This window comes from Amblyomma mixtum, chromosome 3 (assembly GCF_055824585.1).
Source record: "Amblyomma mixtum isolate Tamu chromosome 3, ASM5582458v1, whole genome shotgun sequence".
Lineage (NCBI taxonomy): Eukaryota > Metazoa > Arthropoda > Arachnida > Ixodida > Ixodidae > Amblyomma > Amblyomma mixtum.
The window spans coordinates 379,259,432-379,286,212 of NC_143014.1; the positions used below are offsets into that span (position 1 = coordinate 379,259,432).

The 26,781-nt window shown below is 48.3% G+C and overlaps 1 protein-coding gene across 1 annotated transcript; it reads right to left on the reverse strand.

Annotated features, from left to right (window-relative positions):
- Positions 1 to 920: 920 nt before the first annotated feature.
- LOC149356948 (aurora kinase C-like) lies at positions 921 to 26,662 on the reverse strand. Its single transcript, XM_089576470.1, has 8 exons — positions 26,529 to 26,662; positions 20,511 to 20,606; positions 17,840 to 17,935; positions 14,184 to 14,294; positions 7,795 to 7,933; positions 5,613 to 5,761; positions 1,630 to 1,861; positions 921 to 1,025 (listed from the first exon to the last, which is right to left on the reverse strand). Exons 1-8 carry the CDS (start codon positions 26,660 to 26,662, stop codon positions 921 to 923), a joined length of 1,062 nt encoding a protein of 353 aa, XP_089432596.1.
- Between the last annotated feature and the right edge of the window lie 119 nt (positions 26,663 to 26,781).

The window sequence follows — 26,781 nt, forward strand, 5'->3', positions numbered from 1 at the left end:
GTTCAGGAGGCTTGATGCTTTCCATATCTGCAAAGCTGCTCCGGGTCGTCCGTCGGCGGGTGAGCACGACGAGTGGAATCCGCGAACAGCAGGCTCGAGTATCATCCCACTTCTGACACCAAGCATCATTTCACCACTGGCCGAAGTCAAATGTGGACGCAGCCACAGAACACTGAACGATCTGCTTTACTCAGCGAGTGTTTTTATAGCCCACTCGGTGCGTAAGAGGGCGAGTGGGTTATCGCGCATTAGATAGCGGCATGCTCCCCGGAGCTTGGCCGGTGGTTAGTGCCCATGCGTGCGACACGACTGAAGGTCCGATACACAAACGCGTAACCTTCAAGCACGTTCGGCAGCCTCAGAGATCCAGTCCTTCTTTTCAGCTATTTCGTCATCGCACTTGTGCCTGCGAGATGAGCCTGTGACAGCGGTACCTGTACTTCACCTTGCAAGACCTTTATTTACAGGTAAGAGTTATCGTTTTGTGGTTATGAGGTGGTACTCTATCGATACAACATAAATTCCTCCTGCGTCGCTTTAAGGATATCAAGTTCAATTTTTTGTTCGCGGGATGTGATCAGATAAACTAGTTGAACCATAGAACTTAAAAAATAACTAGCGTTCTCAGAACACAATGCCTCCAGGCTTTACCAGTAAACGATCCAAATAAATGCTCGTAACTGTGTGAATAAGAATAACGAGTATTCTAAAAACCTGCTGTACGAAACAAAGTAAAAATTTACCCAATAAATGCCCTATAAATGCTGTACTACATGTACTGACAATATGAATGCGCAAAAAAAAAAAAACACGAAACAAACACCTAAACCGATACAAGGAATATGAGATGCCTCGTCAAATGCGCACGACATATTTAGCGTGCCCAGTGAACGCAATGAGCGATGCCCGCGGGGATCTTTTCAGAAAGTCGTGGACACCACTGTGGTGTCGGCGTTCTTCGTGAGCCACGGGTGGGCCAGCACCTCATCCAAGGAAATGCGGTCTACGGCACGTATCCGGGCCAGCTGCGAAAATAAGATATGTTTCAGTCGTTCGCATATCTAAAACTGAACAGCATGTCCATCTCCCTACCTAACACACCTGCTTTGTCTTACCAACCCCTACGCATCGTACCCTAGCCTTTATACCCTTACGTATATTATCCACTATTACGTCCCCTTAACTATTCTACTTACCCTCATTAAACTGCCTACACTACGGCACCATAACCTGTTAACCTACGTGCCCTACCAACCCTACCGTACCCTACACTCCCACCTACCCTATCATACCTTAACCTACCTACCTCTCAGTTTACATACTGCATCTATCAAAAACAGAATAGATTTCTATAAAGTAAGCGCTTTTTCGACTAACAGAACCTACTGCCACATTCGCTACTTCTGAAGTAAACCGTATAGGCACAGGTCTCATTCAGTGCACTATGCCAGCATTCCTAGACAAAAGGTCCGCCTCAAATGTGAAGAGAACACAACTCTGCTGAGTCAGCAGTGTATATCCGCAATGCGGAAAAGCACAACAAACTCAGCACGTATGCTTCACTGACAGACACGGATGCAACATGTAGACACAGGGGGTACACTATTTCGCGCAATGCGTGCTTCTAACCTTTCCGATGATGTCGCGAGCATCGGCACCGACATGGTGCGGGAACTCAAGCTTGGCCGCCATTATGAGCTCACGGGTGTTGTCAAATGAGTCCGATGCAAAGGGTGTGCTGCCCACCACCATCTCGTAGATGAGGATGCCCAGACACCAGTGGTCCACCTTCTCGTCGTATGCGCGGTGCATCACCATTTCCAGCGGCAGGTACTCCCCAGTTCCGCACATTGTACGTCGCCTGCAGGCAACAATGCGAGATTCAACATGCGTACATACCGGGTGTTTCAGCGAACACTTTCAAAAATTCACAGAAGTAGAATTTTCTTGGCAAAGATATGGCTTTTGCAGCATAGTATTACCAATGTTGGCGGACACCAGAAAACCGGTAAATCATATTAGGTAGTAAACTGAGTCACTAATTTTTAATAATTAACTTTTTAACTGTTACAGTTAGGCGCCTAGTTGCAATTAGATATTTGTAGCTGGTTGGCAGTAATAGCCATATCAGCTTTTAGAATTTCGAAAATGCGATTATCCTGGATGCAGTGGCTCGACAAAATTTGGCTTTTTCGTCTAGTTACGTGCACTGGAGGGGATGCTTCGCCTGCATGCTTTCGATAGCGCATGTATTTTTCGCACGAAACAGCCAGACTTTGTCGAGCCACAGCGGTGAGGGTAATTACGTTTTCGAAATTCTAAAAACTGATATGGCTATTACTAACGACCGGCTACAAATATCTAATTGCAGCTAGGCGCGTAACTGTAATACTTAAAAAGTTAATTATTAAAAATTAGTGAACCAGTTTACTACCTAATATGATTTACCGGTTTTCTGGTGTCCGCCAACATTAGTAACAGTATGCTGCAAAAGCCATGTCTTTACCAAGAAAATTCTACTTATGAGAATTTTTGAAAGTGTTCGCTGAAACACCCGCTATATTTGCAGCTTGCACTAAGAGGCAATCTATCACTCGCTATTACTAGTCATGTGCCAACCAGCTATCAACAAACAGTTAACAACAAACAGCGGTTTTGCTGTTTTTTTGCAGTCACTGACTATCGCTCGCAGGTAGCTCTTCAAGCCACTTTTGGCTCCTTGTTTCGGCATTGTGAGTCGCGACGCGATAGCTGCTTTGTCTAAGCAATGAAATTGCTGCAGTGAGGCTAACCGAAGAGCCCAGCTGCACTAAGTACAAGCAGGTAATTTATGATGACACTTCAGTGATGAAAACATCGCATATGCGCCTTGGTTTCAGTGACTATCGCCTTCCGTCATTTATGCCATAAGGAGCCCTCTTTTGCCTTCCCTTGCCTGCTCTATAGCTAACGAAGGCCTCGATTTTGGCAGTCTTGATACCATACGTAGCATAAGAGGGTTCTCGCAAGCTTCTGCCCTCACCGTTCGATCACCTTCCTACGTGACCCTCGCGGTGATGCATGACGTACTGCGCCCGCCGCTATGCACGAGGGTGGCGCTGGTGAACACTCTCAAGGTCGGGTTACGCTTAAAATAAATACCCCGAAAGCAGAAGATTAGACAGCCGTCGCCTGCGCTTAGTCGGTAGAGCACCGGACGCGAAATTCAAAGTTCTTTGTTTCGGATCCCACTGGCGGTATGTAGTTTTTTCGTTTGCTTTTTAATCAATAATCTTTAAAATATATCATTTTAATCTCAACTTGACGAATATGAAAGGTTAAGAAAACATCCCTTATACTTCTTGGTTTGAGTGACTGTTTTCCGTCATGCTAGTTATAACGAGCCTCATTTTTCCTTCCCCTTCTCCGCTCAACTCCTATAACAGTACAATTTTCATTTGCCGAACCCTGTGTTCATCAAACTTTCAATGGTTTCAAATCAAATCGGGTTCATTCTGCACGACAGTGCAATGTTGATGGCTTCCCTTACAAAAAAGCTTGGACCACAGCTTGACTGGGCTAGGGAGCCATTTTGGCAGCAGTGACTTTACATAAACAGTGCAAAGGTTCAACTGCGAGAATAAAATTACAATATGATACATGCACTCCGCTTATCAACATAATTATGCTGCAAGCCAATGAAGGACTTAACAATCAACCTGCTCTGCAAAGCAGCGGCATTCTGTTTGTATAGCGTCGTACATGACGATCCAGGTGGAAAGACAAACACTTTGCATATTCATTAACAGAATTTGTGCGACAAAATAGATGCAAAGTACTAAGAAAATTGTCAAATAACAAATATGCCTTGCAATGCTCTGCGAGTTATGTCAATGGAAAAAAAACGTCTTTTGAGCTTATTTGTAAGAAATGGTGCATAGTATGTTGTGTCAGAGGATGATTTGTGCTCGGCCGTGGCACAAGCAATTTTTCAGATGACCATGTTCGATGTGCGTGAGTTTGCAATCTAAGACGACACAATTTTTTTAAGAATTCTTGCTAACATACCCTCGAAAAGTGCAGCAGTTAGGTTTGGTTTGGTTTTATGGGGTTTAACGTCCCAATGCGACTCAGGCTATGAGAGACGCCGTAATGAAGGGCTCCGGAAATTTCGACCACCTGGGGTTCTTTAACGTGCACTGACATCGCACAGTACACGGGCCTCTAGAATTTCTCCTCCAAGCAGTTATGGAAGACAGTAATTGTATATTTGCTCTATACTAAATATGTTGGTTTAAGGTTTATGGGGGTTTAACGTCAAAAATAGACTCCGGCTCTGAGGGACGCCGTACTGAAGGGCTATGGAAATTTCGGCCCCGTAGAACGTGGACTGGCATCGCAGAGTACACGGTCCGCTAGAATCTTGCCTCCATCGAAATTCGACCGCCGCTGCCGGGATCGAACCCGCGTCTTAGGTGACAGCAGCCGAGCGCCATAAACAATGAGCCACTGCGGCGGCACTACCAATCTTGAATTGAGCAAACTGCTCGAGAGTGTGGTGGCAGTATGGAACATTAGCAATGCAGCGGACAGTTTCTTTTCTGAGCCTATGTAATACTGTTATTTTTTTATTAATCATGGCCCAAATTAATGTGCAATAGTTAATGTGGGACCGAAAGAGAGAGTGAAAGATTTTACTTGAAGCATAAATAATGTTGGTTGGAAACATGTCTCAATATGTTTGTGGTAAGCAAGGTAAGCAAACAGTGCAAGAGAGCTTTTTGACCAGTTACTTAATATGTGCATCCCAACTGATAAGGTTGGGATGCCAGCCCTAAAACTTTGAGCTGTTCTACTGTATCGAGTGGAGAACTGCCGAAGCGCAGTCCACAAACCAAGCTTACTGGTTTGTTTTTTGAAGCAAACAGTATAGATTTCGTTTTTTGCCCTAAACGTCTCCTTTGGTACTTTGTTCACACAAAGGAACTGTAGACAGGGTATTCCGTATTTATAAGTCCGGGATTTAAAAATTTCTCCTGCTCAAACTACAGGCTTACTTGGTCCCAGGCATAGACCACAGGGCAGCTTGTGATGGTGTGCGTTTTTCAATAAATAATTTAGCCCCGGAACTTGCTTGTTTTGACTGAAGTCGACGAAGAACTGCAGTTGCCTGCGTAGAGCATTTTCGTCGAGTCGAGCGTAGTAGCCAATTGCGAGGCTGCGCCATCTGGCGAACTGCGAGAAAAGCAGTGACCCTGCTTGGATCTGTGGCAGGCCTCACATTACCGCAGATGATGCAGCCTCTCAAATCGGCTATTTCGTTTGCCCTCACGAAAATCCTCTACGCAGACGACTGCAGTTGTTCGCCGATTCTAATCATTCCAGGTATGCTCCGATCTTAAATTATTTATCGGAAAACGGAGACTATCATAAGCTACCTCGTGGTTTGTGCTTGAGCCGAAATAGTCCAGTAGTTTGTGCAGGATGATTTACAAACCGGAAAGATCAATACGGTACACCCTGTACGGAGCATACTAGGCAGATGTAACGAAAAAAACACCAGAGTACTGTCAACGAGTACAGCATCTGCTGACAATCGAACATCGCAAGCGAAAACTAGCCAGTGTGCCCACCTTGAAGAGGGCGCGTGCACGGACCAGCCGAAGTCCGCGATCTTTATCTCCCCGTTGAAGCTAAGGAGCAAGTTCTTTGGCTTGATGTCCCGATGGATCATCTTGCGGCTGTGGAAGAACTTGAGGGCCTGGCACAGCTGGTAGGTGTACTGTATGGGAGAAGGTGTGCGCGCTTTGTAACAAAAGCAACTACATCGACCAATCGTACAAGGGATCAACAATATGCAACGGGTCGACCAGTCAGGGAGTAAATATGGCATTAATGTAGATCGATACTCTAATGAGTTCTGTAAGTTAAGTACGAAGTAGGAGCTTATTCTATTCATATACATGCTTTCTTTCTTCTAGCGTTTATTATGAATGAAGAAAGCTCCATATTGGATTCTAAGCTTTTTCTTTTATCACTTAACTTTTAGATGGTGATGGCGCCCATCTCTTCAGAAAGGTAATTCCTTCCTGAAATACAATCGTAACGAGTAGCACGTGGAAATTCGCAGCTCTTTGGCCTTCACAAATCTCTATTGAAATGGAAATGATTAACGAAAAAGCAATAACATAGGGGAAAATGCAGGAATTTTCACTGCATCATTGTAAGGAATGAGAGCCGAAAATACGAGCTCCTTGGTCTTAACTGGCTATTTTTTTTTTGTTACACAAAACTAAAGGTCGCCCCCCCCCCCCCCCTCCCCCGCGCCCCACAGCATGCTGCCGAGATCGGACAGCGCGGTACTGAGGCTTGAGTGCAACGATCCGGTCCATTTATCTGGCGACATTCATATTGCTCATAGTCATCACCATCATCACCATCATGAGCACCAACCTGACTGCACCCACTGCAGGGCACAGGCCTCCCCCATGTGTCTCCAATTAACCCTGTCCGTTGCTTGCTGCATATACCTTATCCTCGCAACTTCTTAATCTCACCCACCCACCTAACTTTCTTCCGCCCCCTGCTACTCTTGCGTCCTCTTGGAATTATCTCCGCTACCTTTAGGGACGAGCGGTTGTCTTGCTTTCGCATTACATGCCCTGCCCAAGCTCATTTATTCCTCTTGATTTCGGCTAGCAAGTCATTAAGTCACGTTTGTTCCCTCAGCCACTCTGCCCGCTACCCATCTCTCAGCGTTACACCTGTCATTTTTCTTTCCATAGCTCATTACGTTGTCCTCCTCAACTTACACTGAACCCTCTTCGTTAGCCTGCACGTTTCGGCCCCATAGGAGCGCACCGGTAAGACAGCTGTTTTATTTGTCGATAGCCCTAATTAGGAACGTATAAAACAGCTGTATCATACTGCTCATACTTGGCCAACAAGTCCGGGTAACGCGGCTGGGATGAGGCAGTTTTAGCAGACCGTGGCTTGATGCCCGATCTGGGTGGCCGTGGCTCATACAGCTTTCACCCCACTCCTCGATTGAGATGCGGCGATAATTTAACCGCTTTGTTTATCAGTAGAACAGAAACCTTCTTGAAACGATAACATGACCGCCACAGAGGCAGCACTTTTCTTTTACGTATAACATGATGATCATCGAGTTATTACACGGACTTCGTGCTGCGTCCTCCTTTTGGAGATCAGCCTTGCGTCCCTTGACAGCTGCAGCTCAAACTGTAGCGCTGTTTCGCAGCAGCGCCGCTAGCTGTTCGTTGTTTCGCATGGTTATTAGTTTTGTAAGGATATTGACTTTGGCAGAGAATATTAGAAATATTTTTGTCGATTGGAATTCGATCCGGGCGTGAGAAAATTCTAAGCGCACACCCCCTATAACCACTACTTTCTCCGAAGGTCAGCTCAACACCAAAACATAGGGGATGTACGAATTAGCTGCAGAAATGGGAAGGTAAATGTGGTCAGGCTTCCTTCCCAGGCTCATCATTTAATTCGGCCTATTACGTGTCCGCCCTAATCTGCCTTTAAACCTTTTAAAAGCGTTAACATTGTGGCTCCCAAACAACCACATTGTTCGATACCCCTTACGTTGACCTGTTCTTCAACGTTATCGAGAAGAACCACCCGCCATCAGTAACCAGCCCTGAAGATCAGACTACTGGCTTGTGCCCAGAGGCACAGCGCAATTGTCACATCATCAGAGGAGGGGTTGTAGCATCACTGAAAGCTGTGGTGACGGCAGTGACACATGACGGGGGTGAAACACGAGTGATCAAAGGACGGGGCACTCACCGTGGCTGCTTGTTGGTCGGTGAATCGCCCTGCGTCAAGAAGACGGGGGTACAGCGCCCCCTGAGGTGCATACTCCAGGATGAGGTAGACACGGGTGCTGTCATGAAACCAGTTGTACAGGCACAGGATGTTTGAGTACCTGCGAGGGAAGGCCCAAAGTGGCCGTTGGGCAAATGAACCAGTCTGGCACTGGTGGTCACTCGCAAACCAAACGCTGTGTTAGAGCGCACTGAAAGATAAAGGCAACACAAGGGAAGGGAAGAAAAGGAAATTATTTTGAACATACGTTTGAACAACCCCATTTTATACTATTTATTTATTTATTCACGTACCTACAGCGCCCGTTCAGGGCATTTTTGCAGGGGGGATACAGTTGCAAAGCATACATTGTCATGCAGATGACACTGCGTACGAAACAAACAAACAATAAAAAATAAAAATACAACGCATTCCAATACTAAGTAAACTTATAACTAAAGGATCATGAAAGCAAGAAAGACGAAAAAAAATTTAATTCAACAAAAGTCGCGACAGAGCATTTTCAAAAGAAGATTGCGGGGCTAAGAACTTCTTCCGGCAATTTATACCAGTCATGCACTGTTCTGGGAAAAATGAGTTTTTAAAGACATTTATAGGGCACTGGTATACTTGAACCTTTAAAAAATGATCTAAACGGGAGGATATGTACCTGGGAGCTTTCATGTCTGAATATTTAGACAAACCTGTTGAGCCTATAAAATTATTGTGAAATAGCCGTCTTAGGTATTTGCGCCTGTCATGCGTATTTACGTCTTAGGTATTTGCGTCTATCTTGCAGTAAAGGCCAGCCCAAATTTTTGCAAATCTGACAGTAGCTTTTGGTCAATTCATAGTTTGCGGACACAAACCTTGCTGCTCGTTTTTGAATTCGTTCGAGTTCGCTGATAAGTGTTTTTGTTGGAGGATCCCAAGTCGCACAACCATATTCTAAGATGAGACGCACGTTTGTCAAGTAGAGTGACTCCTTCAAATCAGCACGTGCCTGCTTGAAGTTGCGCTTTAAACTATTATCAAACTGTTCAACAATTTCGAGTGATGTTGAAGTCCGTGCGAGTTAAAGATTATTAACTAAATCAGCACTCATAACAGAGCAGACATAGAAAACGACAGAACAGATGGACGCTTAAAAACCATTACTCAGTGAAAAGGCCGTCATGAATTTCAAGTTTGTTTATTGGATGCATATCCTTTACTTTCAAGCAAAAAAAAAGAAAAGAATGCCAATGCACTTATTTTGTCCGCCTAATAATATCCTTGTCACAAGGGCACCCTTAAGCTCAAGTATGCAACCGCTTTTTTCCTTTATAGTGGAGACCTTAACCGACGTTAACGATCAGTCTAACTCTGCCGTGTGAACAGCAGCAGCAACAGCAGCAGTAGCAACAGCAGCAGCAGGAAGCAGCAGCAGCAGCAAGAGGTAATGCGTCCGTAACTCTGCCAAACTATTATCGTGCGGTAAGTATAGGCACTGATAAAAGGCGCGCTAGCGAGCAAGCGGGTCCAGCATGGGCACAAGCGCAGAGGAAGTCAGCTGCCAAGGTAAGTTCTCCTGAATTCATGCAAAAGTGTAGGTGGGCAAGCATAATGACCTCGCTGCTTTTATCGCTGCACGCGCAGCCTGAAGGCCTAGACGCAGAGGGCAAGAGAGGAGCAGGAGAGGTGAGGCAGTAAGACGCCAAGCTGGGTTCTCCGCAATGCATAAGTGCACGTGGGGAGCCATCAAAATATGGCGATGTTTTACTACAAGCAAGCGGGGCCTAAGTGCATGGAGGTAGGGGATGCGAAGAGCAGAAAGGCACAGGCAGTCAGCAGCTGAAGTGGGTTCTCCGCAATGCATAAGTGCACGTGGGGAGCCATGAAAATTTGGCGATGGTTTACTACAAGCACGCGGAAATTAAGTGCCTGGAGGTAGGGGATGCGAAGAGCAGAAAGGCACAGGCAGTCAGCAGCCAAAGTGGATTCTCCGCAATGCATAAGTGCACGTGGGGAGCCATGGAAACATGACAATGTTTTACTACAGGCACGCGGAAATTAAGTGCCTGGAGGTAGGGGATGCGAAGAGCAGAAAGGCACAGGAAGTCAGCAGCCAAAGTGGATTCTCCGCAATGCATAAGTGCACGTGGGGAGCCATGGAAACATGGCAATGGTTTACTACAAGCACGCGGAAATTAAGTGCCTGGAGGTAGGGGATGCGAAGAGCAGAAAGGCACAGGCAGTCAGCAGCCAAAGTGGATTCTCCGCAATGCATAAGTGCACGTGGGGAGCCATGGAAACATGGCAATGTTTTACTACAGGCACGCGGAAATTAAGTGCCTGGAGGTAGGGGATGCGAAGAGCAGAAAGGCACAGGCAGTCAGCAGCCAAAGTGGATTCTCCGCAATGCATAAGTGCTCGTGGGGAGCCACGAAAATATTTCACTGTTTTACTACAGGCACGCGGAAATTAAGTGCCTGGAGGTAGGGGATGCGAAGAGCAGAAAGGCACAGGCAGTCAGCAGCCAAAGTGGATTCTCCGCAATGCATAAGTGCACGTGGGGAGCCATGGAAACATGGCAATGTTTTACTACAGGCACGCGGAAATTAAGTGCCTGGAGGTAGGGGATGCGAAGAGCAGAAAGGCACAGGCAGTCAGCAGCCAAAGTGGATTCTCCGCAATGCATAAGTGCACGTGGGGAGCCATGAAAATTTGGCGATGGTTTACTACAAGCACGCGGAAATTAAGTGCCTGGAGGTAGGGGATGCGAATAGCAGAAAGGCAGAGGCAGTCAGCAGCCAAAGTGGATTCTCCGCAATGCATAAGTGCACGTGGGGAGCCATGAAAATTTGGCGATGGTTTACTACAAGCACGCGGAAATTAAGTGCCTGGAGGTAGGGGGTGCGAATAGCAGAAAGGCAGAGGCAGTCAGCAGCCAAAGTGGATTCTCCGCAATGCATAAGTGCACGTGGGGAGCCATGAAAATTTGGCGATGGTTTACTACAAGCACGCGGAAATTAAGTGCCTGGAGGTAGGGGATGCGAAGAGCAGAAAGGCAGAGGCATTCAGCAGCCAAAGTGGATTCTCCGCAATGCATAAGTGCACTTGGGGAGCCATGAAAATTTGGCGATGGTTTACTACAAGCACGCGGAAATTATGTGCCTGGAGTTAGGGGATGCGAAGAGCAGAAAGGCAGAAGCAGTCAGCAGCCAAAGTGGATTCTCCGCAATGCATAAGTGCACGTGGGGAGCCATGGAAACATGGCGATGTTTTACTACAGGCACGCGGAAATTAAGTGCCTGGAGGTAGGGGATGCGAAGAGCAGAAAGGCACAGGCAGTCAGCAGCCAAAGTGGATTCTCCGCAATGCATAAGTGCACGTGGGGAGCCACGAAAATATTGCACTGTTTTACTACAGGCACGCGGAAATTAAGTGCCTGGAGGTAGGGGATGCGAAGAACAGAAAGGCAGAGGCAGTCAGCAGCCAAAGCGGATTCCCCGCAATGCATAAGTGCTCGTGGGGAGCCATGAAAATATGGCAATGTTTTACTACAAGCACGCGGAAATTATGTGCCTGGAGTTAGGGGATGCGAAGAGCAGAAAGGCAGAAGCAGTCAGCAGCCAAAGTGGATTCTCCGCAATGCATAAGTGCACGTGGGGAGCCACGAAAATATTGCACTGTTTTACTACAGGCACGCGGAAATTAAGTGCCTGGAGGTAGGGGATGCGAAGAGCAGAAAGGCAGAGGCAGTCAGCAGCCAAAGTGGATTCTCCGCAATGCATAAGTGCACGTGGGGAGCCACGAAAATATTGCACTGTTTTACTACAGGCACGCGGAAATTAAGTGCCTGGAGGTAGGGGATGCGAAGAGCAGAAAGGCAGAAGCAGTCAGCAGCCAAAGTGGATTCTCCGCAATGCATAAGTGCACGTGGGGAGCCACGAAAATATTGCACTGTTTTACTACAGGCACGCGGAAATTAAGTGCCTGGAGGTAGGGGATGCGAAGAGCAGAAAGGCAGAGGCAGTCAGCAGCCAAAGCGGATTCCCCGCAATGCATAAGTGCTCGTGGGGAGCCATGAAAATATGGCAATGTTTTACTACAAGCACGCGGAAATTAAGTGCCTGGAGGTAGGGGATGCGAAGAGCAGAAAGGCAGAAGCAGTCAGCAGCCAAAGTGGATTCTCCGTAATGCATAAGTGCACGTGGGGAGCCACGAAAATATTGCACTGTTTTACTACAGGCACGCGGAAATTATGTGCCTGGAGTTAGGGGATGCGAAGAGCAGAAAGGCAGAAGCAGTCAGCAGCCAAAGTGGATTCTCCGCAATGCATAAGTGCACGTGGGGAGCCATGAAAATATGGCAATGTTTTACTACAGGCGCGCGGAAATTAAGTGCCTGGAGGTAGGGGATGCGAAGAGCAGAAAGGCAGAGGCAGTCAGCAGCGAAAGTGGATTCTCCGCAATGCATAAGTGCACATGGGGAGCCATGAAAATATGGCAATGTTTTACTACAGGCGCGCGGAAATTAAGTGCCTGGAGGTAGGGGATGCGAAGAGCAGAAATGCAGAGGCAGTCAGCAGCGAAAGTGGATTCTCCGCAATGCATAAGTGCACATGGGGAGCCATGAAAATATGGCAATGTTTTACTACAGGCGCGCGGAAATTAAGTGCCTGGAGGTAGGGGATGCGAAGAGCAGAAAGGCAGAGGCAGTCAGCAGCGAAAGTGGATTCTCCGCAATGCATAAGTGCACATGGGGAGCCATGAAAATATGGCAATGTTTTACTACAGGCGCGCGGAAATTAAGTGCCTGGAGGTAGGGGATGCGAAGAGCAGAAAGGCAGAGGCAGTCAGCAGCGAAAGTGGATTCTCCGCAATGCATAAGTGCACATGGGGAGCCATGAAAATATGGCAATGTTTTACTACAAGCACGCGGAAATTAAGTGCCTGGAGGTAGGGGATGCGAAGAGCAGAAAGGCAGAGGCAGTCAGCAGCGAAAGTGGATTCTCCGCAATGCATAAGTGCACATGGGGAGCCATGAAAATATGGCAATGTTTTACTACAAGCACGAGGAAATTAAGTGCCTGGAGGTAGGGGATGCGAAGAGCAGAAAGGCAGAGGCAGTCAGCAGCGAAAGTGGATTCTCCGCAATGCATAAGTGCACATGGGGAGCCATGAAAATATGGCAATGTTTTACTACAAGCACGCGGAAATTAAGTGCCTGGAGGTAGGGGATGCGAAGAGCAGAAAGGCAGAGGCAGTCAGCAGCGAAAGTGGATTCTCCGCAATGCATAAGTGCACATGGGGAGCCATGAAAATATGGCAATGTTTTACTACAGGCGCGCGGAAATTAAGTGCCTGGAGGTAGGGGATGCGAAGAGCAGAAAGGCAGAGGCAGTCAGCAGCTAAAGTGGATTCTCCGCAATGCATAAGTGCACGTGCGGAAGCATAAAAAAAATTATCCGCCATCACTGCCTCAGTGCTTGATTTCAGCGCGCCAGCTACGGGAGCTTCAGGAGTTTACATAGATATGCTCAGCAAACGTGGAGAAGACGAAATCCAAACACCCAGGTATGTTTCCTTTGCGGAAATAACCCTTCTAAGTCACAAAGCTGCGCCATCTACCACATATTTTGCACTATGCTATTGCGATTTACAGCCACCTTCGTAATATGCGGTATATTTTCTCGTTATAACAGTTAATGAACTTAACGCGTGCGCCACAACCCGATGAATTGTTTGACGCCATTCGGAACCCCCTGCGAGAAACAATTCGGCCGTAATGGCCCTCTGAAGGTCCTAGGAGTGTGCGGTTTGGAGGCGGAAAAGGTCGTCGTTGCGAATCCCACAGATAATTCGGGCTTCATCTCAATTAGAAATCTTGTCCTCCCGAACATACAAAGTTTGGTTTGGTTTATGGGGGGTTAACGTCCGAAAGCGACTCAGGCTATGAGAGCAGCCGCAGTGAAGGGCTCCGGAGATTTCGGCCCCCTGGGGTTAACGTGCACCTATAACGCACAGTACAAGGACTTCTAAAATTTCGCCTCCATCGAAATTTGACAGCCGTGGCTGAATCGAGCCCGCGTCTTTGGGGTCAGCAGCAGGACAATTTTAATCGCTGTACGAAGATAAGTCCGTAGCCGTCAATATTCGGTTTGAGGTGTTTCTTTTTTTTCCCGACCGCGTCTTTCCAGGCAAAAGCGCATTATGTATAAGGAGTTCTACGAAACGGGTACAGACGCGACTCTGCTGATGTCTTAACACGCTGTGTGCTGTGAGTGATTTTTTTTAAAATATCAGGAGCGTCACAGAATCAGAGGCAATGGCGCACACAACAGTAAACCAACGAAAACACTGGCGAAAAGTAGCCCGAGCGCATACGATTCTTCGACGGATACTTCCCAGCTGCTCGTGGGAGCCTGCTGTTCGTCCATGCTGTTGCTAGTCGGGCTCATAGGTTCCTTCGTACCAAGGCCGCTGCGAATTGTAACTCTGCAGGACAAGGAAAGAGGGGGGCAGAAATGAAAAGTTGTGAAGTGCATAATGCCACCCTTCCCCTATCCTTTCTTCTATGGTCCCCCACTTCTTTCCCTCCCTGTCCTCTTCCTGCCCTTTTGTTCCCACTAACCGCACTTCAGGTGCTTCAGGTTTCTATGGCAGATGCAATTTCATGCAAATCGTAATACCACGGAGGGGTCCCACTTCGATGGTCGCTATACTGGCACATATCTAACGGATAGAAATTATAGGTATGAGTTAAGGCGCTACTCCCCCACTGTTATTATGTGACAGTGTGTGCACATAGTTACTGTTTTGGTCAATTTGACCTTCGGTGCAGACAGACGCGTGCTTGACAAACGTAAGAGCTAAAGGTCTTAAAAATGACATTGCTCAGAGCATGGCATGAAGGAAGGAAAAAAATTAGGACAGGCCATTAGGTCACATTATTTGATGTTAGACGTGAGTGCTCCCTCTGGTTTGTTGGCGTCGTCTCCGCGCGCTGGCGCATGCGCAGGAGATAATGCAACAGACTGCGCCACTGCGGCCAACGTGACTATTGCTGCGCCATAGGCCAAAAACTCCCAGTAGTCCTTGTGAAAACACGTGACTTCCGGCGTATTTTTGGCGTACAGCTCGGATAGTGAGGGCAGGGGTGGGTGACATTTCCTATGCAATCCAGCGGCCGCGAATTACAGACGCTAGCGCCAGTTCTTCCTTCAGTTACCTTCATAGCGGTTGGCGGACGAATAACGGCGTATCAATCCCCATGACAACGGATAACCGAAACACGCGGGTGAGGGGGGTGTTCGCATGGCATATACCATGGAGGAAGAAGGAAAGCTCAGGAGCCCTCGCTATCCGAGCTGCACGCCAACAAAAGCGTGCCGGAGGTCACGCGCTTTCGCAAGGACTACTTGGAGTTTTCGGCCGACGGCGCAGCAGATAGTAACGCTGGGCGCAGCGGCGTCGTCTGCTAGATTTTCTTCTGCGCATCCACAAGGGCGCTGAAACGGCAGCCAAGTAGCGGGGGAAGCAGTGGGGAGCGGCGCCAAAAAATGTGACGAAACCGCCTACCCTGAGTTTTTTCCTTCTCCGATGGCATCTACTTTACGCGTGGACAAGTCTAAAATCGGGCACGCTAGGGCAGGTGGGCCGATGTTTCGCTGTCCACCTACTCTGCCGCGGCCACGCGCTAGAGGTTTTCGCACACCATTTCTTTGCTGTTGTGGCAGGTTAAAAATGGTTGCGCTGGTGGTCAGCAGTGGTAAGCGCAGCGCTGAGCCAATGTACGGAGAACAGAAAATATTTTTCATTGTTTTATTGACGCGCATGGCCTCCCCGTTATTTTACGTCTAAAAGGGATGTATCTCAATATACATTACACATCTATGTTACACCTATTCCCTAAAATACAGATAACATTTGTCCGCGCACCAGAGGTGTTAAGCTTCTGCCAAATGGCGCAGCTGATATTTTAAGTACATCAGTTCGTGCATCATTCAAGCAATACGTGTGCAATCATTCCGTGCATACCGTTCATGCGATACATAGGAATCATTTTCTGCACAGTGAGTGCACACAATTTAATGAGCGCACTATGTACCTTAGCATCGTAGATTATTGAAAAAAATTGTATAGTGTTCACGTAAACTCCTGAAGGCAAACCGCTATCACGCAATGGCCTTCACAGTCCATGGCGATATATGGAACACCAATAGAATTCACTTAGCATACACTTGAACAATCAGTTCCCACGATGTGCTGAATCAAATCATAGCAGTGAATAAATCATAGTTTATGATCCACGGCGCGAAAATGAGCAGTTGCTCCCGAGAAAGCGAGCGCAGGCAGGGTTTCCCGTCATATCTCCGCGAGTCTCGCTGCAATATTCGCAGTGTCAGCCAAACACCACTGTAGCTGTCGCGGCACCGACATCACTAACACGCGAAGGAATGCGACGCCAAAGTGTCTGTGACCGGCGGCACAAAGCAGGCGACAGCGCCCTAGATAACGTTACTGGCAGAGTTCACGAAACACGCAAACCATATGCGATGGTAACAACGGCCGCTGTGGTCAGAAATACAAAAGTGATAGAGATAGCTCTTTTAAAATTGGTTTTGGAATGGTGGAATATCTGTCTCACATATCTCGATGACTACCTCAACCACGCCTAAGGAAAAAGGAAGTTGGAAGTGAAAGAAAAGAGAAAGAAATAGGTGCCGTAGTCTCTTCAGAAACTTCTTGTGGTTAAACCTCGCTCTATTACGAACGCTTGCGCCATTTCCTTGTCCAGTTACGTTCATAGCTAATAGCGGACCAGTTACGGCTTCAGAGAAGGTTTTTCCAATTAGCCGGGAAGGAAGTTGCTCGCGCTTTCCACCCCCTGGCAAGGGCCTCTCCTCAGCTTTCCTTCCCCACGAACCACGTGGAGCCTGTGGGCCTCGAGGCAGGCGACGGCAAGGGCAAAGCGCAGAGGCAATAGGAGCCCGCGGCGGTTTCATCGCAGCACACACGTGCAAGGGGGCTAAGGATTCGACAACGAGGACAGTGGGAAGGACGATTCCCCTCCGGATGCAGGAGTGCATGCGTTAGAAATTTCTTTCCCGCCAAGGAAATATATAAGCGAAATAACTAACGATGTTCTATTGCATATGTTGAAGAGCAACCTGTTTGATGGTTAAAGTGTCCACCGAGATATGTGAGACAAATCCTGCGCCATTTCCTTTCCTCAAAAACAAATTTACCCACCTGTGTGATCTGCTTGAAACCATGCAAAGACTTCAATGCTCCCATACCTGCCACAGTGGCTCATTCATTGGGACGCTCGGCTACTGAGCCGGAATACCCGGGTTCAAACCCGATCGCGGCGGCAACATTTGGATGGGGGCGAAACGCACAAGGTGCCCGTGTGCTGTGCGATATCAGTGCACGTTAAAGAACCCCAGGTGGTCGATGTTAATCCGGAGCCCTCCACTGCGGCACCTCTTTCTTCATTTTTTCTTTCACTCCCTCCTTTATCATTTACCTTACGGGCGCGGTTCCGGTGCCCACCGAGATATTTGAAACAGTTACTGAGCCATTTGCTTTCCTTAAAAACCAATTTAAATGCTCCTGCCACGATTCCAAAGGTTTCAGTCACCGTGATTTCAGTGCATGGATGGATTCGGTGTGGTGTCAGGAGCAGTAATTACGCAAACAAATTGTGAGGAAAAGAAAGGAAAGAAAAGGTGCAGCAGCTGGCTCACTCTCAATGGACCGCTCAACCACGCCGTCGGGGAAGGTATGTAGTGTAAGAGGGAAGAGAAAAGGAGGTGCCGTAGAGTATGACTCCGGATTAACAGAGACAACCTAAGGACAGGTAACTGATATACAGTGACATCGTACACAGAACGTGAGACTTTTCCACTCTGCCTCCATCAAAATGCGGGCGCGGCACCGACATCGCACAGTACACTGGCCTCTAGAATTTCGCCTTCATCGGTGCACACAACACGAAAGCAACGAAAACACTGGCTAAAAGTAGCCCGAGCGCTTACGATTCTTCGACGGATTCTTCCGAGCTGCTCGTGGTAGTCTGCTGTTCGTCCATGCCGCTGCGAGTCGCGCTCACGGGTTCCGTCGTGCCAAGAGCGCTGCGAATCGTGACGTTCCAGGGTGAGGAATAAGGAGGCAAAATAATCAAAAGATGTAATGCATGCGCTATCACAAAGGCATGAAGGGTGGATTGGAGGAAAAGAGCTGCAGTCCCACCTTTCCACTCTCAAACAAGAAATTTAGTTTAGAAAGACCCCATTAGCCCACTGGCGGACTTGGGGGGGGGGGGGGGACGGGGGGGACGGGGGGGGATGGGGGGGCGCATCTTCCAGCGAGGACTTCTCTTTGGGATATTTATACAAATGCTATTTTTCTTTGGCGAAGTTCACGAAATACACAGCGCTAATAAGCACGCCCCCCCCCACCCCCTTCCATTTTTTTCTTCGAATGTAAGTCAAGCAATGTATTTTGTCAATAAACCACCCCTCCAAAAGTGACCTACAAATGAAAATGGAAATTAAATGGCATAGTTACTATCTCACTTCTTTGTGGACTCCTCAACCGCGCCGTATGGGAACGGAGGAAAATTGGAGTGAAATAAGAAAAAAATCTTCCACCGACAGTGCCTCAGTGTTGGACTTAAAAGCGTTAATTACGGGAGCTTCAAGTGTTTACGTCGGTGTTATCAGCAAAGGTGGAGAAGAGCAAATCCAAACATCGACGGATGTTTCCTTTCCAGAAACCTCGCTTCTAAGACACAAGCAACGCCATCTACCTCATGGATTTTTCATCACTATTGCGATATAAGCCACCTACCTTATGTCCTTGATATTAGCTTGTAATATCAGCTAATAAATTTCTAAGACATATGCTTCACAACACGACAAATCGTTTGACACCATCCGGAATCCCCTGTGACAACCGGTTCAGCCGTAATGGCCGTCTGAAGGTCCTCGGAATGCAAAGTTTGGGGGCGGGAATAGTTGTTGTTGCCAATCCCGCACATATTTTGAGCTGCATCTCAATTACTAATATTATCCTCAGGAACGTGTCAAGTCATTTGACATCGCTTGAAATATTCTGCGCCACAAGCGCGGCCCCCAAACTTTATGCAAATTTTCGCTATACTGGCACATATACAACGGATCGAAACTATAGGTACAAATGAGAGGTGCACAGAGGAGGAATCTGAACTCGTATTTCTACAGCTGGAACTGGATCTACACGTTCGAGCGTTCTTGGAAACTTCGAATTATTGCCCTGGAGGCCGATTTTTCTAATTTAAACCGGGTTGACGTCGCGCTATCGCCTTTTTATTAATTCCCTTAACGCTGTAAAGATCCTGCGCAGCCTGTCATCAGCGATCAGAAATTCACGGCCTGTCCAGCGAATCGGTCTCTGTGCCAATCCAGCCCAGCAGTTGATACGCATGGTATAAATATCCTTAAAGAAGTGCCTATGTTGCCAGCAGCCGGCAGAATACCGGAAAATGAGGATGCCAGCCGTGTCTCCTTATTGGCTCGCTGGCGTCACGTGACGTGCGCAGCTAATGTAAGGAGCACGAATACATTGTTACGTTCCTCAAGGCCAAAACCTTTAACAGCTAGTATTCGCGGCCATGACTGTCCGTCCGTCCGTTACATATTGAAGTGAAAGTCATAGCTTGTCGTTATTAGTCCAAGTCATGACTAACTAGTCAATAACCAGTCATCGACTAATTAGTCATGACTAGTTAGTCGTTAACCAACCATATCTAGTTGATCAATTGTGACTAGTTAGTCATCAACAAATAAGTCATGAGTCTCATGACTAACTAATCACTAACCAGTCATTAATAGTTAGTCATTAACCAGGCATGACTAGTTACTCATCAGATGCATAAACAGTAGCAGCCAAAGTTGCGTGGAAAGGCTTTCGGTTTGGTTTGGTTTGGTTTATGGGTTTTAACGTCCCAAAGCGACTAAGGCTATGAGAGACGCCGTAGTGGAGGGCTCCGGAAATTTAGACCACCTGGGGTTCTTTAACGTGCACTGACATCGCACAGCACACGGGCCTCTAGAATTTCTCCTCCAAAGAAATTCTAGTCGCCGCAGCCGGGATCGAACCCGCGTCTTTTGGGTCAGCAGCCGAGCACCATAACCGCTGAGCCACCGCGGCGGCGAAAGGCTTTCGCCTCGCGCATTTCAGATCGTGAAAGTGCATGGAGCCCTTAACAAAGCACCATCTCTGTTCGTTCACGTTCTTCTCATCCCTCCCCTCACGGCGGTTGGGGTATCCGCAAAGAAGTCAGGCAGTACGCATTTCCCTTTCCTGAAGAATGGTTGCAGTTTAGCTCAGCTAAGCGTGGTTTAGCGAAAAATTTCCTTTCAACGGGGCCTGTGAATTTCTGTCTTTTGCGTCCCCAAAAGTCGTGCAAATCCACTGTCACAGAACCGATGGAGCGTAGCACTGTATTCGTGCTCCTTACCGTTGCTGCGCATATCTCGTGACACCAGCGAGCCAATACGACGACGCGGCCGGCATCCTCTTCGCCTATTCCGCCGGCTGCCGGCAACATAGCCATTTCCTTCTACTGACATCACGCAGCGCACGGCCTTCTAGAATTTCGCCTCCATCGCCACACACAACACGAAAGCAACGAAAACATTGGCTAAATGTAGCCTGTGCGCTTACGATTCTTCCACGCATTCTTCCGAGCTGCTCGTGGCAGCCTGCTGCTTGTCCATGCCGTTGCGAGTCGCTCTCACGAGTTCCTTCATGCCAAGAGCGCTGCGAAATGCATCGTTGCAGGTTGAGGAATAACGAGACAAAGTAATGAAAAGATGCAATGCACTCGCTATCGCACAAGGTACCCAGGGCGGATTTAAGGAAAAGAGCAATACGACAAACGGTACTGCGAAATTTGAGCGCATTTGTCGATGTATTTCAACGATACTCGATAGCATAAGAAAAATGCAATGCCAAACGGCGGCGGCAGCGTTTGGCCTCAGAAAAAGGTTATTGACAAACAGTGAAGAAAGGGAAAACCGCACCCTATTTTCTCCCCTCTCACATGGGACGAGGCAACCCTAAGGGGGCTGGCCTTACAGGACAGAAGGACAGCCCTTGGAGGGCTATCCGCTTCCGGGCGTCGGTAATTATCCGGCGCTGATCAGCAGCAACGGAGTTGGCCAGGAGAGCCTTCCTGTATCATTCCGCCGAGATTGGGTATGAAAGCTGTGGGATGGTAAGGCACGTTAGGAGGACGTGAAGAAAGTCTCCCGGTTTCGCGCAGAAGTTACAGGAGGAGAGGAACTGATTGCGGCAGCGGGAATGAGGGAGAATAGGGTAGGGAGCGGTACGGGCGTGGAGTCGGCATCAGTGGGAGGCCTGGGTTAGGTTTACGGAGCGAGCCGCTGGTGCGTAAACGCGCCGGGTATCTCGGTAGTGGGTAAGGATGTCTCTGAAGGTAATCAGACGCTCATGGGATGGCGGAGGGGGTCCAACTCCGGCCCGTAAAGTGAGACCTCGGGCGAGGGAGTGGACCTCCTCGTCAACCGAGAGACCTGCGTGTGCGTGCCTCAACCAGCGCTCTCGTTGTAACTCGACCCTCCTCCTCCTTCCTGTTCGCTACCGCCGTACTTTCATCCGATGCTGTGCTTTTCGTTCGCGCTGCCGCTTGCGCTGCCGCACCTCAACTCAGAAAGAAGTAGCGCTCTAAATGATTCCTAGATATCCTACGCGCTAGCCTTGACCATGCCACCATATCTTATATTCCCCAGAGCCCCGAGCCCAGCCCCTGCCATTACGACATGATGAATAACAGTTCAGCCAGCAGAAAACTCCTCGTAAAACGCGAACACAAAGGCTGAGGAACGAGTCCTACGTGCAGACAGTGGACGCTCGCTGAGCAGTAGCAGGGAGCAGCTACCAATGGTCTGGGCGTAAAATGCACCACTAAAGAGGCGAAAGCGTGCCCGCTGCTTTAGTCTTGCGGGAATTTGAGCCACAGGCTGCCGCCACTGCCAGCCATTGCGACCTGCCGCCGACTTACGTGCCAGTTCCAGCCAGCTGCCACCAGTGCGCCTGGACCGAGCCGTCGAGCGAGGTTCGGTTCACCGCGAGCACCGCGACGTTCGTTGCGAGCACTGGCTCGCGCACGAGGCGAAATCACGGGGGCGCTGTATTTGACGAAGACAAAGAACAAAGCACACGGTGACAACAACACAAAATACGCGCTTTTTTAAGTTGGTCAAGTGCACAACCGCACAAGCAAGCCGTTCATATACCATGGCATCTTGATGTCTGGCCCCAGTGAAAGTGCTTTCCTTCGCGTCTTTTGTTCTGGTGTCTTGCTAGTGTGCATATGGTTGGTTGGTTGGCTTCAAATGAAGATGGCACATACCAACTACGGGGGGTGTCCACGAGACAGGCGCTGAATTGCTGGAAACAGGAGCGCTAAACGGGAAATATGAGTAGTAATTGGATATAGGCTGACACACTAAGCGACGCAACGACAGGGGATCTGTTAACTAGGAGATCGATGACGGGACAATAGCTTTATATGCAAATTTGAATATAACGCATGTAATGTTTGAAGTTCGCTCTGACTGAGAGCGGAGAGGAGAAAGAAAAAAAACCTCGAGAATGGGAGTCTCAGTGTTTCCAGAAGGAAGTTTTACATAGCAGAGCCCACACTCTCGTTGCTTCTTCCAAGCAAAGAAGCGCCAGTGGGAAGAAAAAAAGCAGTGGACACAGGCAGACCCAACTTGTGGAACGGAATTTCTAGTAGACGCCTCCTCAAAGAAGACAGGCGGCGGCAGAACAGGAGGAAGTGATCCATTGTCTCAGGTTCGGCAGAAAATGGGCAGAGTGGGGAAGCCGCCAGACGAGATCTGTGAAGGTAGAAATTTAGCAGAGGAACCCAGCGACCCAAAAGCGTGAAAGAGACCTCCAGTCTCTGCGAGCGCCAGTCTGCTACTCCAAGGATTCAGCAGATGCTGATATCCGGGAGGTGATGTAAGAGCCGAGGCAGCAAATTCCTGAAATATTGTGTAGCTGCGGAAACCTGAGCGCAGCTGTGTATGGAGAATTTGGCAGGGCAGCAACAATTGGGCCGCAGGGAGAGGCCCTTGCTAAGGAATCTGCAACCTCATTAAATGAAACCCCTTGTGCCCCGGTACCCAAAGCAACTGTACCGTATTTAGACGGAGCGCGATCAAAAACTTGAAAAGACGCGTAATCCCCGAGACTCAAGAGTATAAATTGATGTACCAGATGCGGTAACGAAAAAGCTAAGGCGCATTGCAGGAAAGCCGCAGAGCATTATAGGACTCCTAGTAGGCGAGAGTCACCGCACCATACGTTCTTTCGCTGCTGGACGACGCGCAGCCTCTCGCCTACTTTCCTCCCGCAAGGCCTGCCTGGCGGCTTGCACGGCTTCAGAAGCCGGCGCCCTAAGCCACATCCTTTGCAACAGAACGGCTGGTGCTGTCGTTAACTGGCGTACCATAGCGCCCGCAAACATCTCTTTGAAATTAGCCTTTCTTTTTTCTTATGATATCCCGTAGACCAAAGGCATTGGAGCACTAGTCTATCGAGTACGTCAATTTTTGTCCTTCTTCCTGATAGCCCTATCATCTGCGATATCGAATGGCATTGAGTAATTTCATCTACAGTATTGTGAATGCCCAGGTTTAGTAATACGCGTATTTCTAAACATTACTGCACAAGCGGTCACTTTAAGGATATGGCAATTTGAAACTTATATATATGCAGTCAAATTCAGCGATATCTTTCCAAATTGGTACGAACCGCATTGTGCCTTTTGCGGTGAAGTGGCTCACTTGGTATGGGCATGCCACAAACACCCAACTACACAAAGAATCAATAACCCTGCAACTGAGGACTGATAGGCGGCGCTGTCCAGCTCATTCCGAAGGCCAGCGTTCGTTGGTGAACCGCGCAAGAACAGCGGCCAAAGCCAATGGGCTTCTGGAATGAAGGCCCGCCCAACCATTTTAAGCTTTAACCGTTTTTCTCTCTCGCTCTCTAGCGACTAGCTACGACACAAAAGCCGCTTGCTCAGATCCTTGTTAATGCGTCACATAAAAACACTGCCGATATGCGAGTCGAAAATAGGCTGATTGCTTGAAGGACGTCGAGCGATCATGTTACGTCATCACAACATGCCCTGATTGGTCGAAAGAGGTCACGTCACCTCGTGACGTCATGACAACATGTCCAGCGGGTTTTTGTTAGCAACCTCGTTTTTAGACAGCAGTCGTGATGAACAACAATAAAATTCGATGTGTATAATTTCGGCACCGGAACACAAAGGCGGATATGCGCTACTCCAGCTAGCAGTTCGAATATGACGGCTGATCGAACGATAATTCCAAGGAAACAAGGGGAAAACCTCAAATATCATGCTATCGAATTCCACATTCATGCAAAAAATTATTATATTGCGATCGCGGGAGCTAAATAGAATAATACAATTTGAATACGCACAAAAAGCATGAGAAATGAAGCAGAAAACTAGCTTTGTTCATTTCTAGGTAAGGAATTGTTGCTCAAGGGAAACATCAGGCACAACTCGGAACATCGACAGGTTTGGGAGGCAGATGACTTTCTAGCATGGTATCTGTGATAGACACGTCACTGTGCTGCCATATCCAAGTAGGCTTTCCTGTGTGAAAGCTCGTCTCATTTGTCATTCCAGCTCTAATATATTACCCACAATCATCAACATTGTTCGCACGTAGTGAGTTATGAAATGATAAATCTTTCTTCCTCTGTGCCGTACACGAATCTTGCACATACAAATGACTTGCAAAATAGCGCCCAGCTCTCGCTAGCAGAAATAAAAACTCACCTGGTGTAGATGCATGCCCGTTTAAATAACTAAGGCGGTTGAAGCGTCTCGATAGTTTATGCACCTTCATCACCCTCCTAAACTCCGAAAAACAATGGTTACGGTTTGGTTTACTGGGGTTTAACGTCCCGAAGCAACTCAGGCTATGATGGACGCCGCAGTGAAGCAGTCCGGAAATTTCGACCACCTGGAGTTCTTCAACGTGCACTGATATTGCACAGCATACGGGCCTCTAGAATTTCGCCTTCATCGAAATTCAGCCGCCGCGACCGGGATCGAACCCGCGTCTTTGGGGCCAGCAGCCGAGCGCCGTTACGAATCATTAGGTAGCTTGTATAAGGGTAAAGTACCACCCGAACTTGGCGAGTCAGAAGTCCTTCGCATCACCATCCCTTTTCTCGCTTTCGATGAGCCCCGTCGGCAAGACCTTATGCCGGGTTCAGGCGGAAGCGGATTAGAGATAGCATGACGCAGAACACACAGAAATACGAAGTGAAAAAAAAAACTAAGTGCATTCACATTGCTACAGGCTAAACAATATTAAGTCGACTTCTGCACCAAGACTTCGACCATGTCCCCGCTTCAGTCAAGCAGCGAGAAGCACAAAATGTCGGCTACAGTGGAAAAAGAATGACAAAAAAGGCGGATTAAGATTAAATAACAAGCACAGGTAACCGGACACGCAACTTTGCAGGATATACCGCAGTGTGAGCATGCGTTTCCCTCAGCACAACTTCCCCACGACTGAAATAGATAAATCCACATGGAGCATGCTTACACCGAGGGTATTCTTACGCTCTCAGGCTAAGGATAAAGCGCACTTCGCTGCAGCTGTCTTGCATGAAGCCGACATCCCAAAGGAAAATAATAATAAAGCAGCGCATGAATACATAGCCAAGGCATTGACAGAAAATGTGTGCAAGCATTAAGCACGCTATGCAACTATAGTGCACTTACCATGCAAATGCAGCTTATTCCAAGGATTCTAAGCTCGTCGCTGGTTCTGAAGATTCCAGAAGTGCGTTATAGCTCGACAGACGTGTCTGGGAGATTCAGGGCTCGTATTTTCAAGTTCTAGTGACGGCAGTCGAGCGGCCAGGAAGACAGCAACACGACTTGCAAACGTAGCTCTTTACTTGGGCTGACTTGCGTCAGCGAAAGAACTGAACTGCACGGCAGGGCGTAAGCAGCAGACGTGTTTGTCAGTTGTCGAACTACGAATGCCCGCCGCTCTCTGCATAGTTAAATTTAAAGCCGGCAAGGAAACTTCCAGGTAACCGGTCAAAATCAACTACAGCAATATGGAAAAACGTAGATTCACTTAGTCATGGCTGTGATCAATCGAGATTAGTCCGGTAGCTTCACGCGTCAAGAAGAAAAATGATAGCGCCCCATTCAGCGGCCTTCAGCGCGAACGAACACTGCAATGATACGTGGCAGTATGATCCGATCGCGCTGGAAGCGGAGGAGCTGCCTTTCACGGCAAACTGCACAGGCAGAAGCGCTGGAAGGGCGCAGGCAGCTGGTCGGAGTCGTTCTCCAGGCTATCCAGAAAACTCCAAGACGTTTTGCTGCTTCACTACTGCAACTCATTAGCAAAAAGAGCGCCTTCCGCGTCACCAGTGCTTGTCGGGAACTCCTCGGTATCATCGCGCCCGCCTTTGTCATGATGCGTGCAACCGTCAGAGAATTGTAGGCTCCGACGGCAGCGAGACACAGATTCTTCAACGGAGATTTTCTTTGGTCGCCACGGCGGACAGAGAATGGACCCGGACCCGGAGCTGACCACTGATGCGTCGCAAGAGTACGTGCAAGGAACTGTGGAAGACACCCACGAACTAGACGGATTTGACTGCTCCTGGGAATAGTGCCGGCTTTTAGGCAGCGGCGTAGACGCCTGTGGTGTGTCCTGGAGCATCAGGTCGTCGACGCTGCTTACCCACTCGCTGCAATAACCGGGGTCCTCCATGGTGTCACCTGCGAATCAAGGAACCAGAATTGAGGCTTACAGAGACGCGCACCACGGAAAAAATCTTTCACTGCTACTGTGAGTCAGCTAGTGTAGTGTTTGTTCGTTCACGCTCAAGG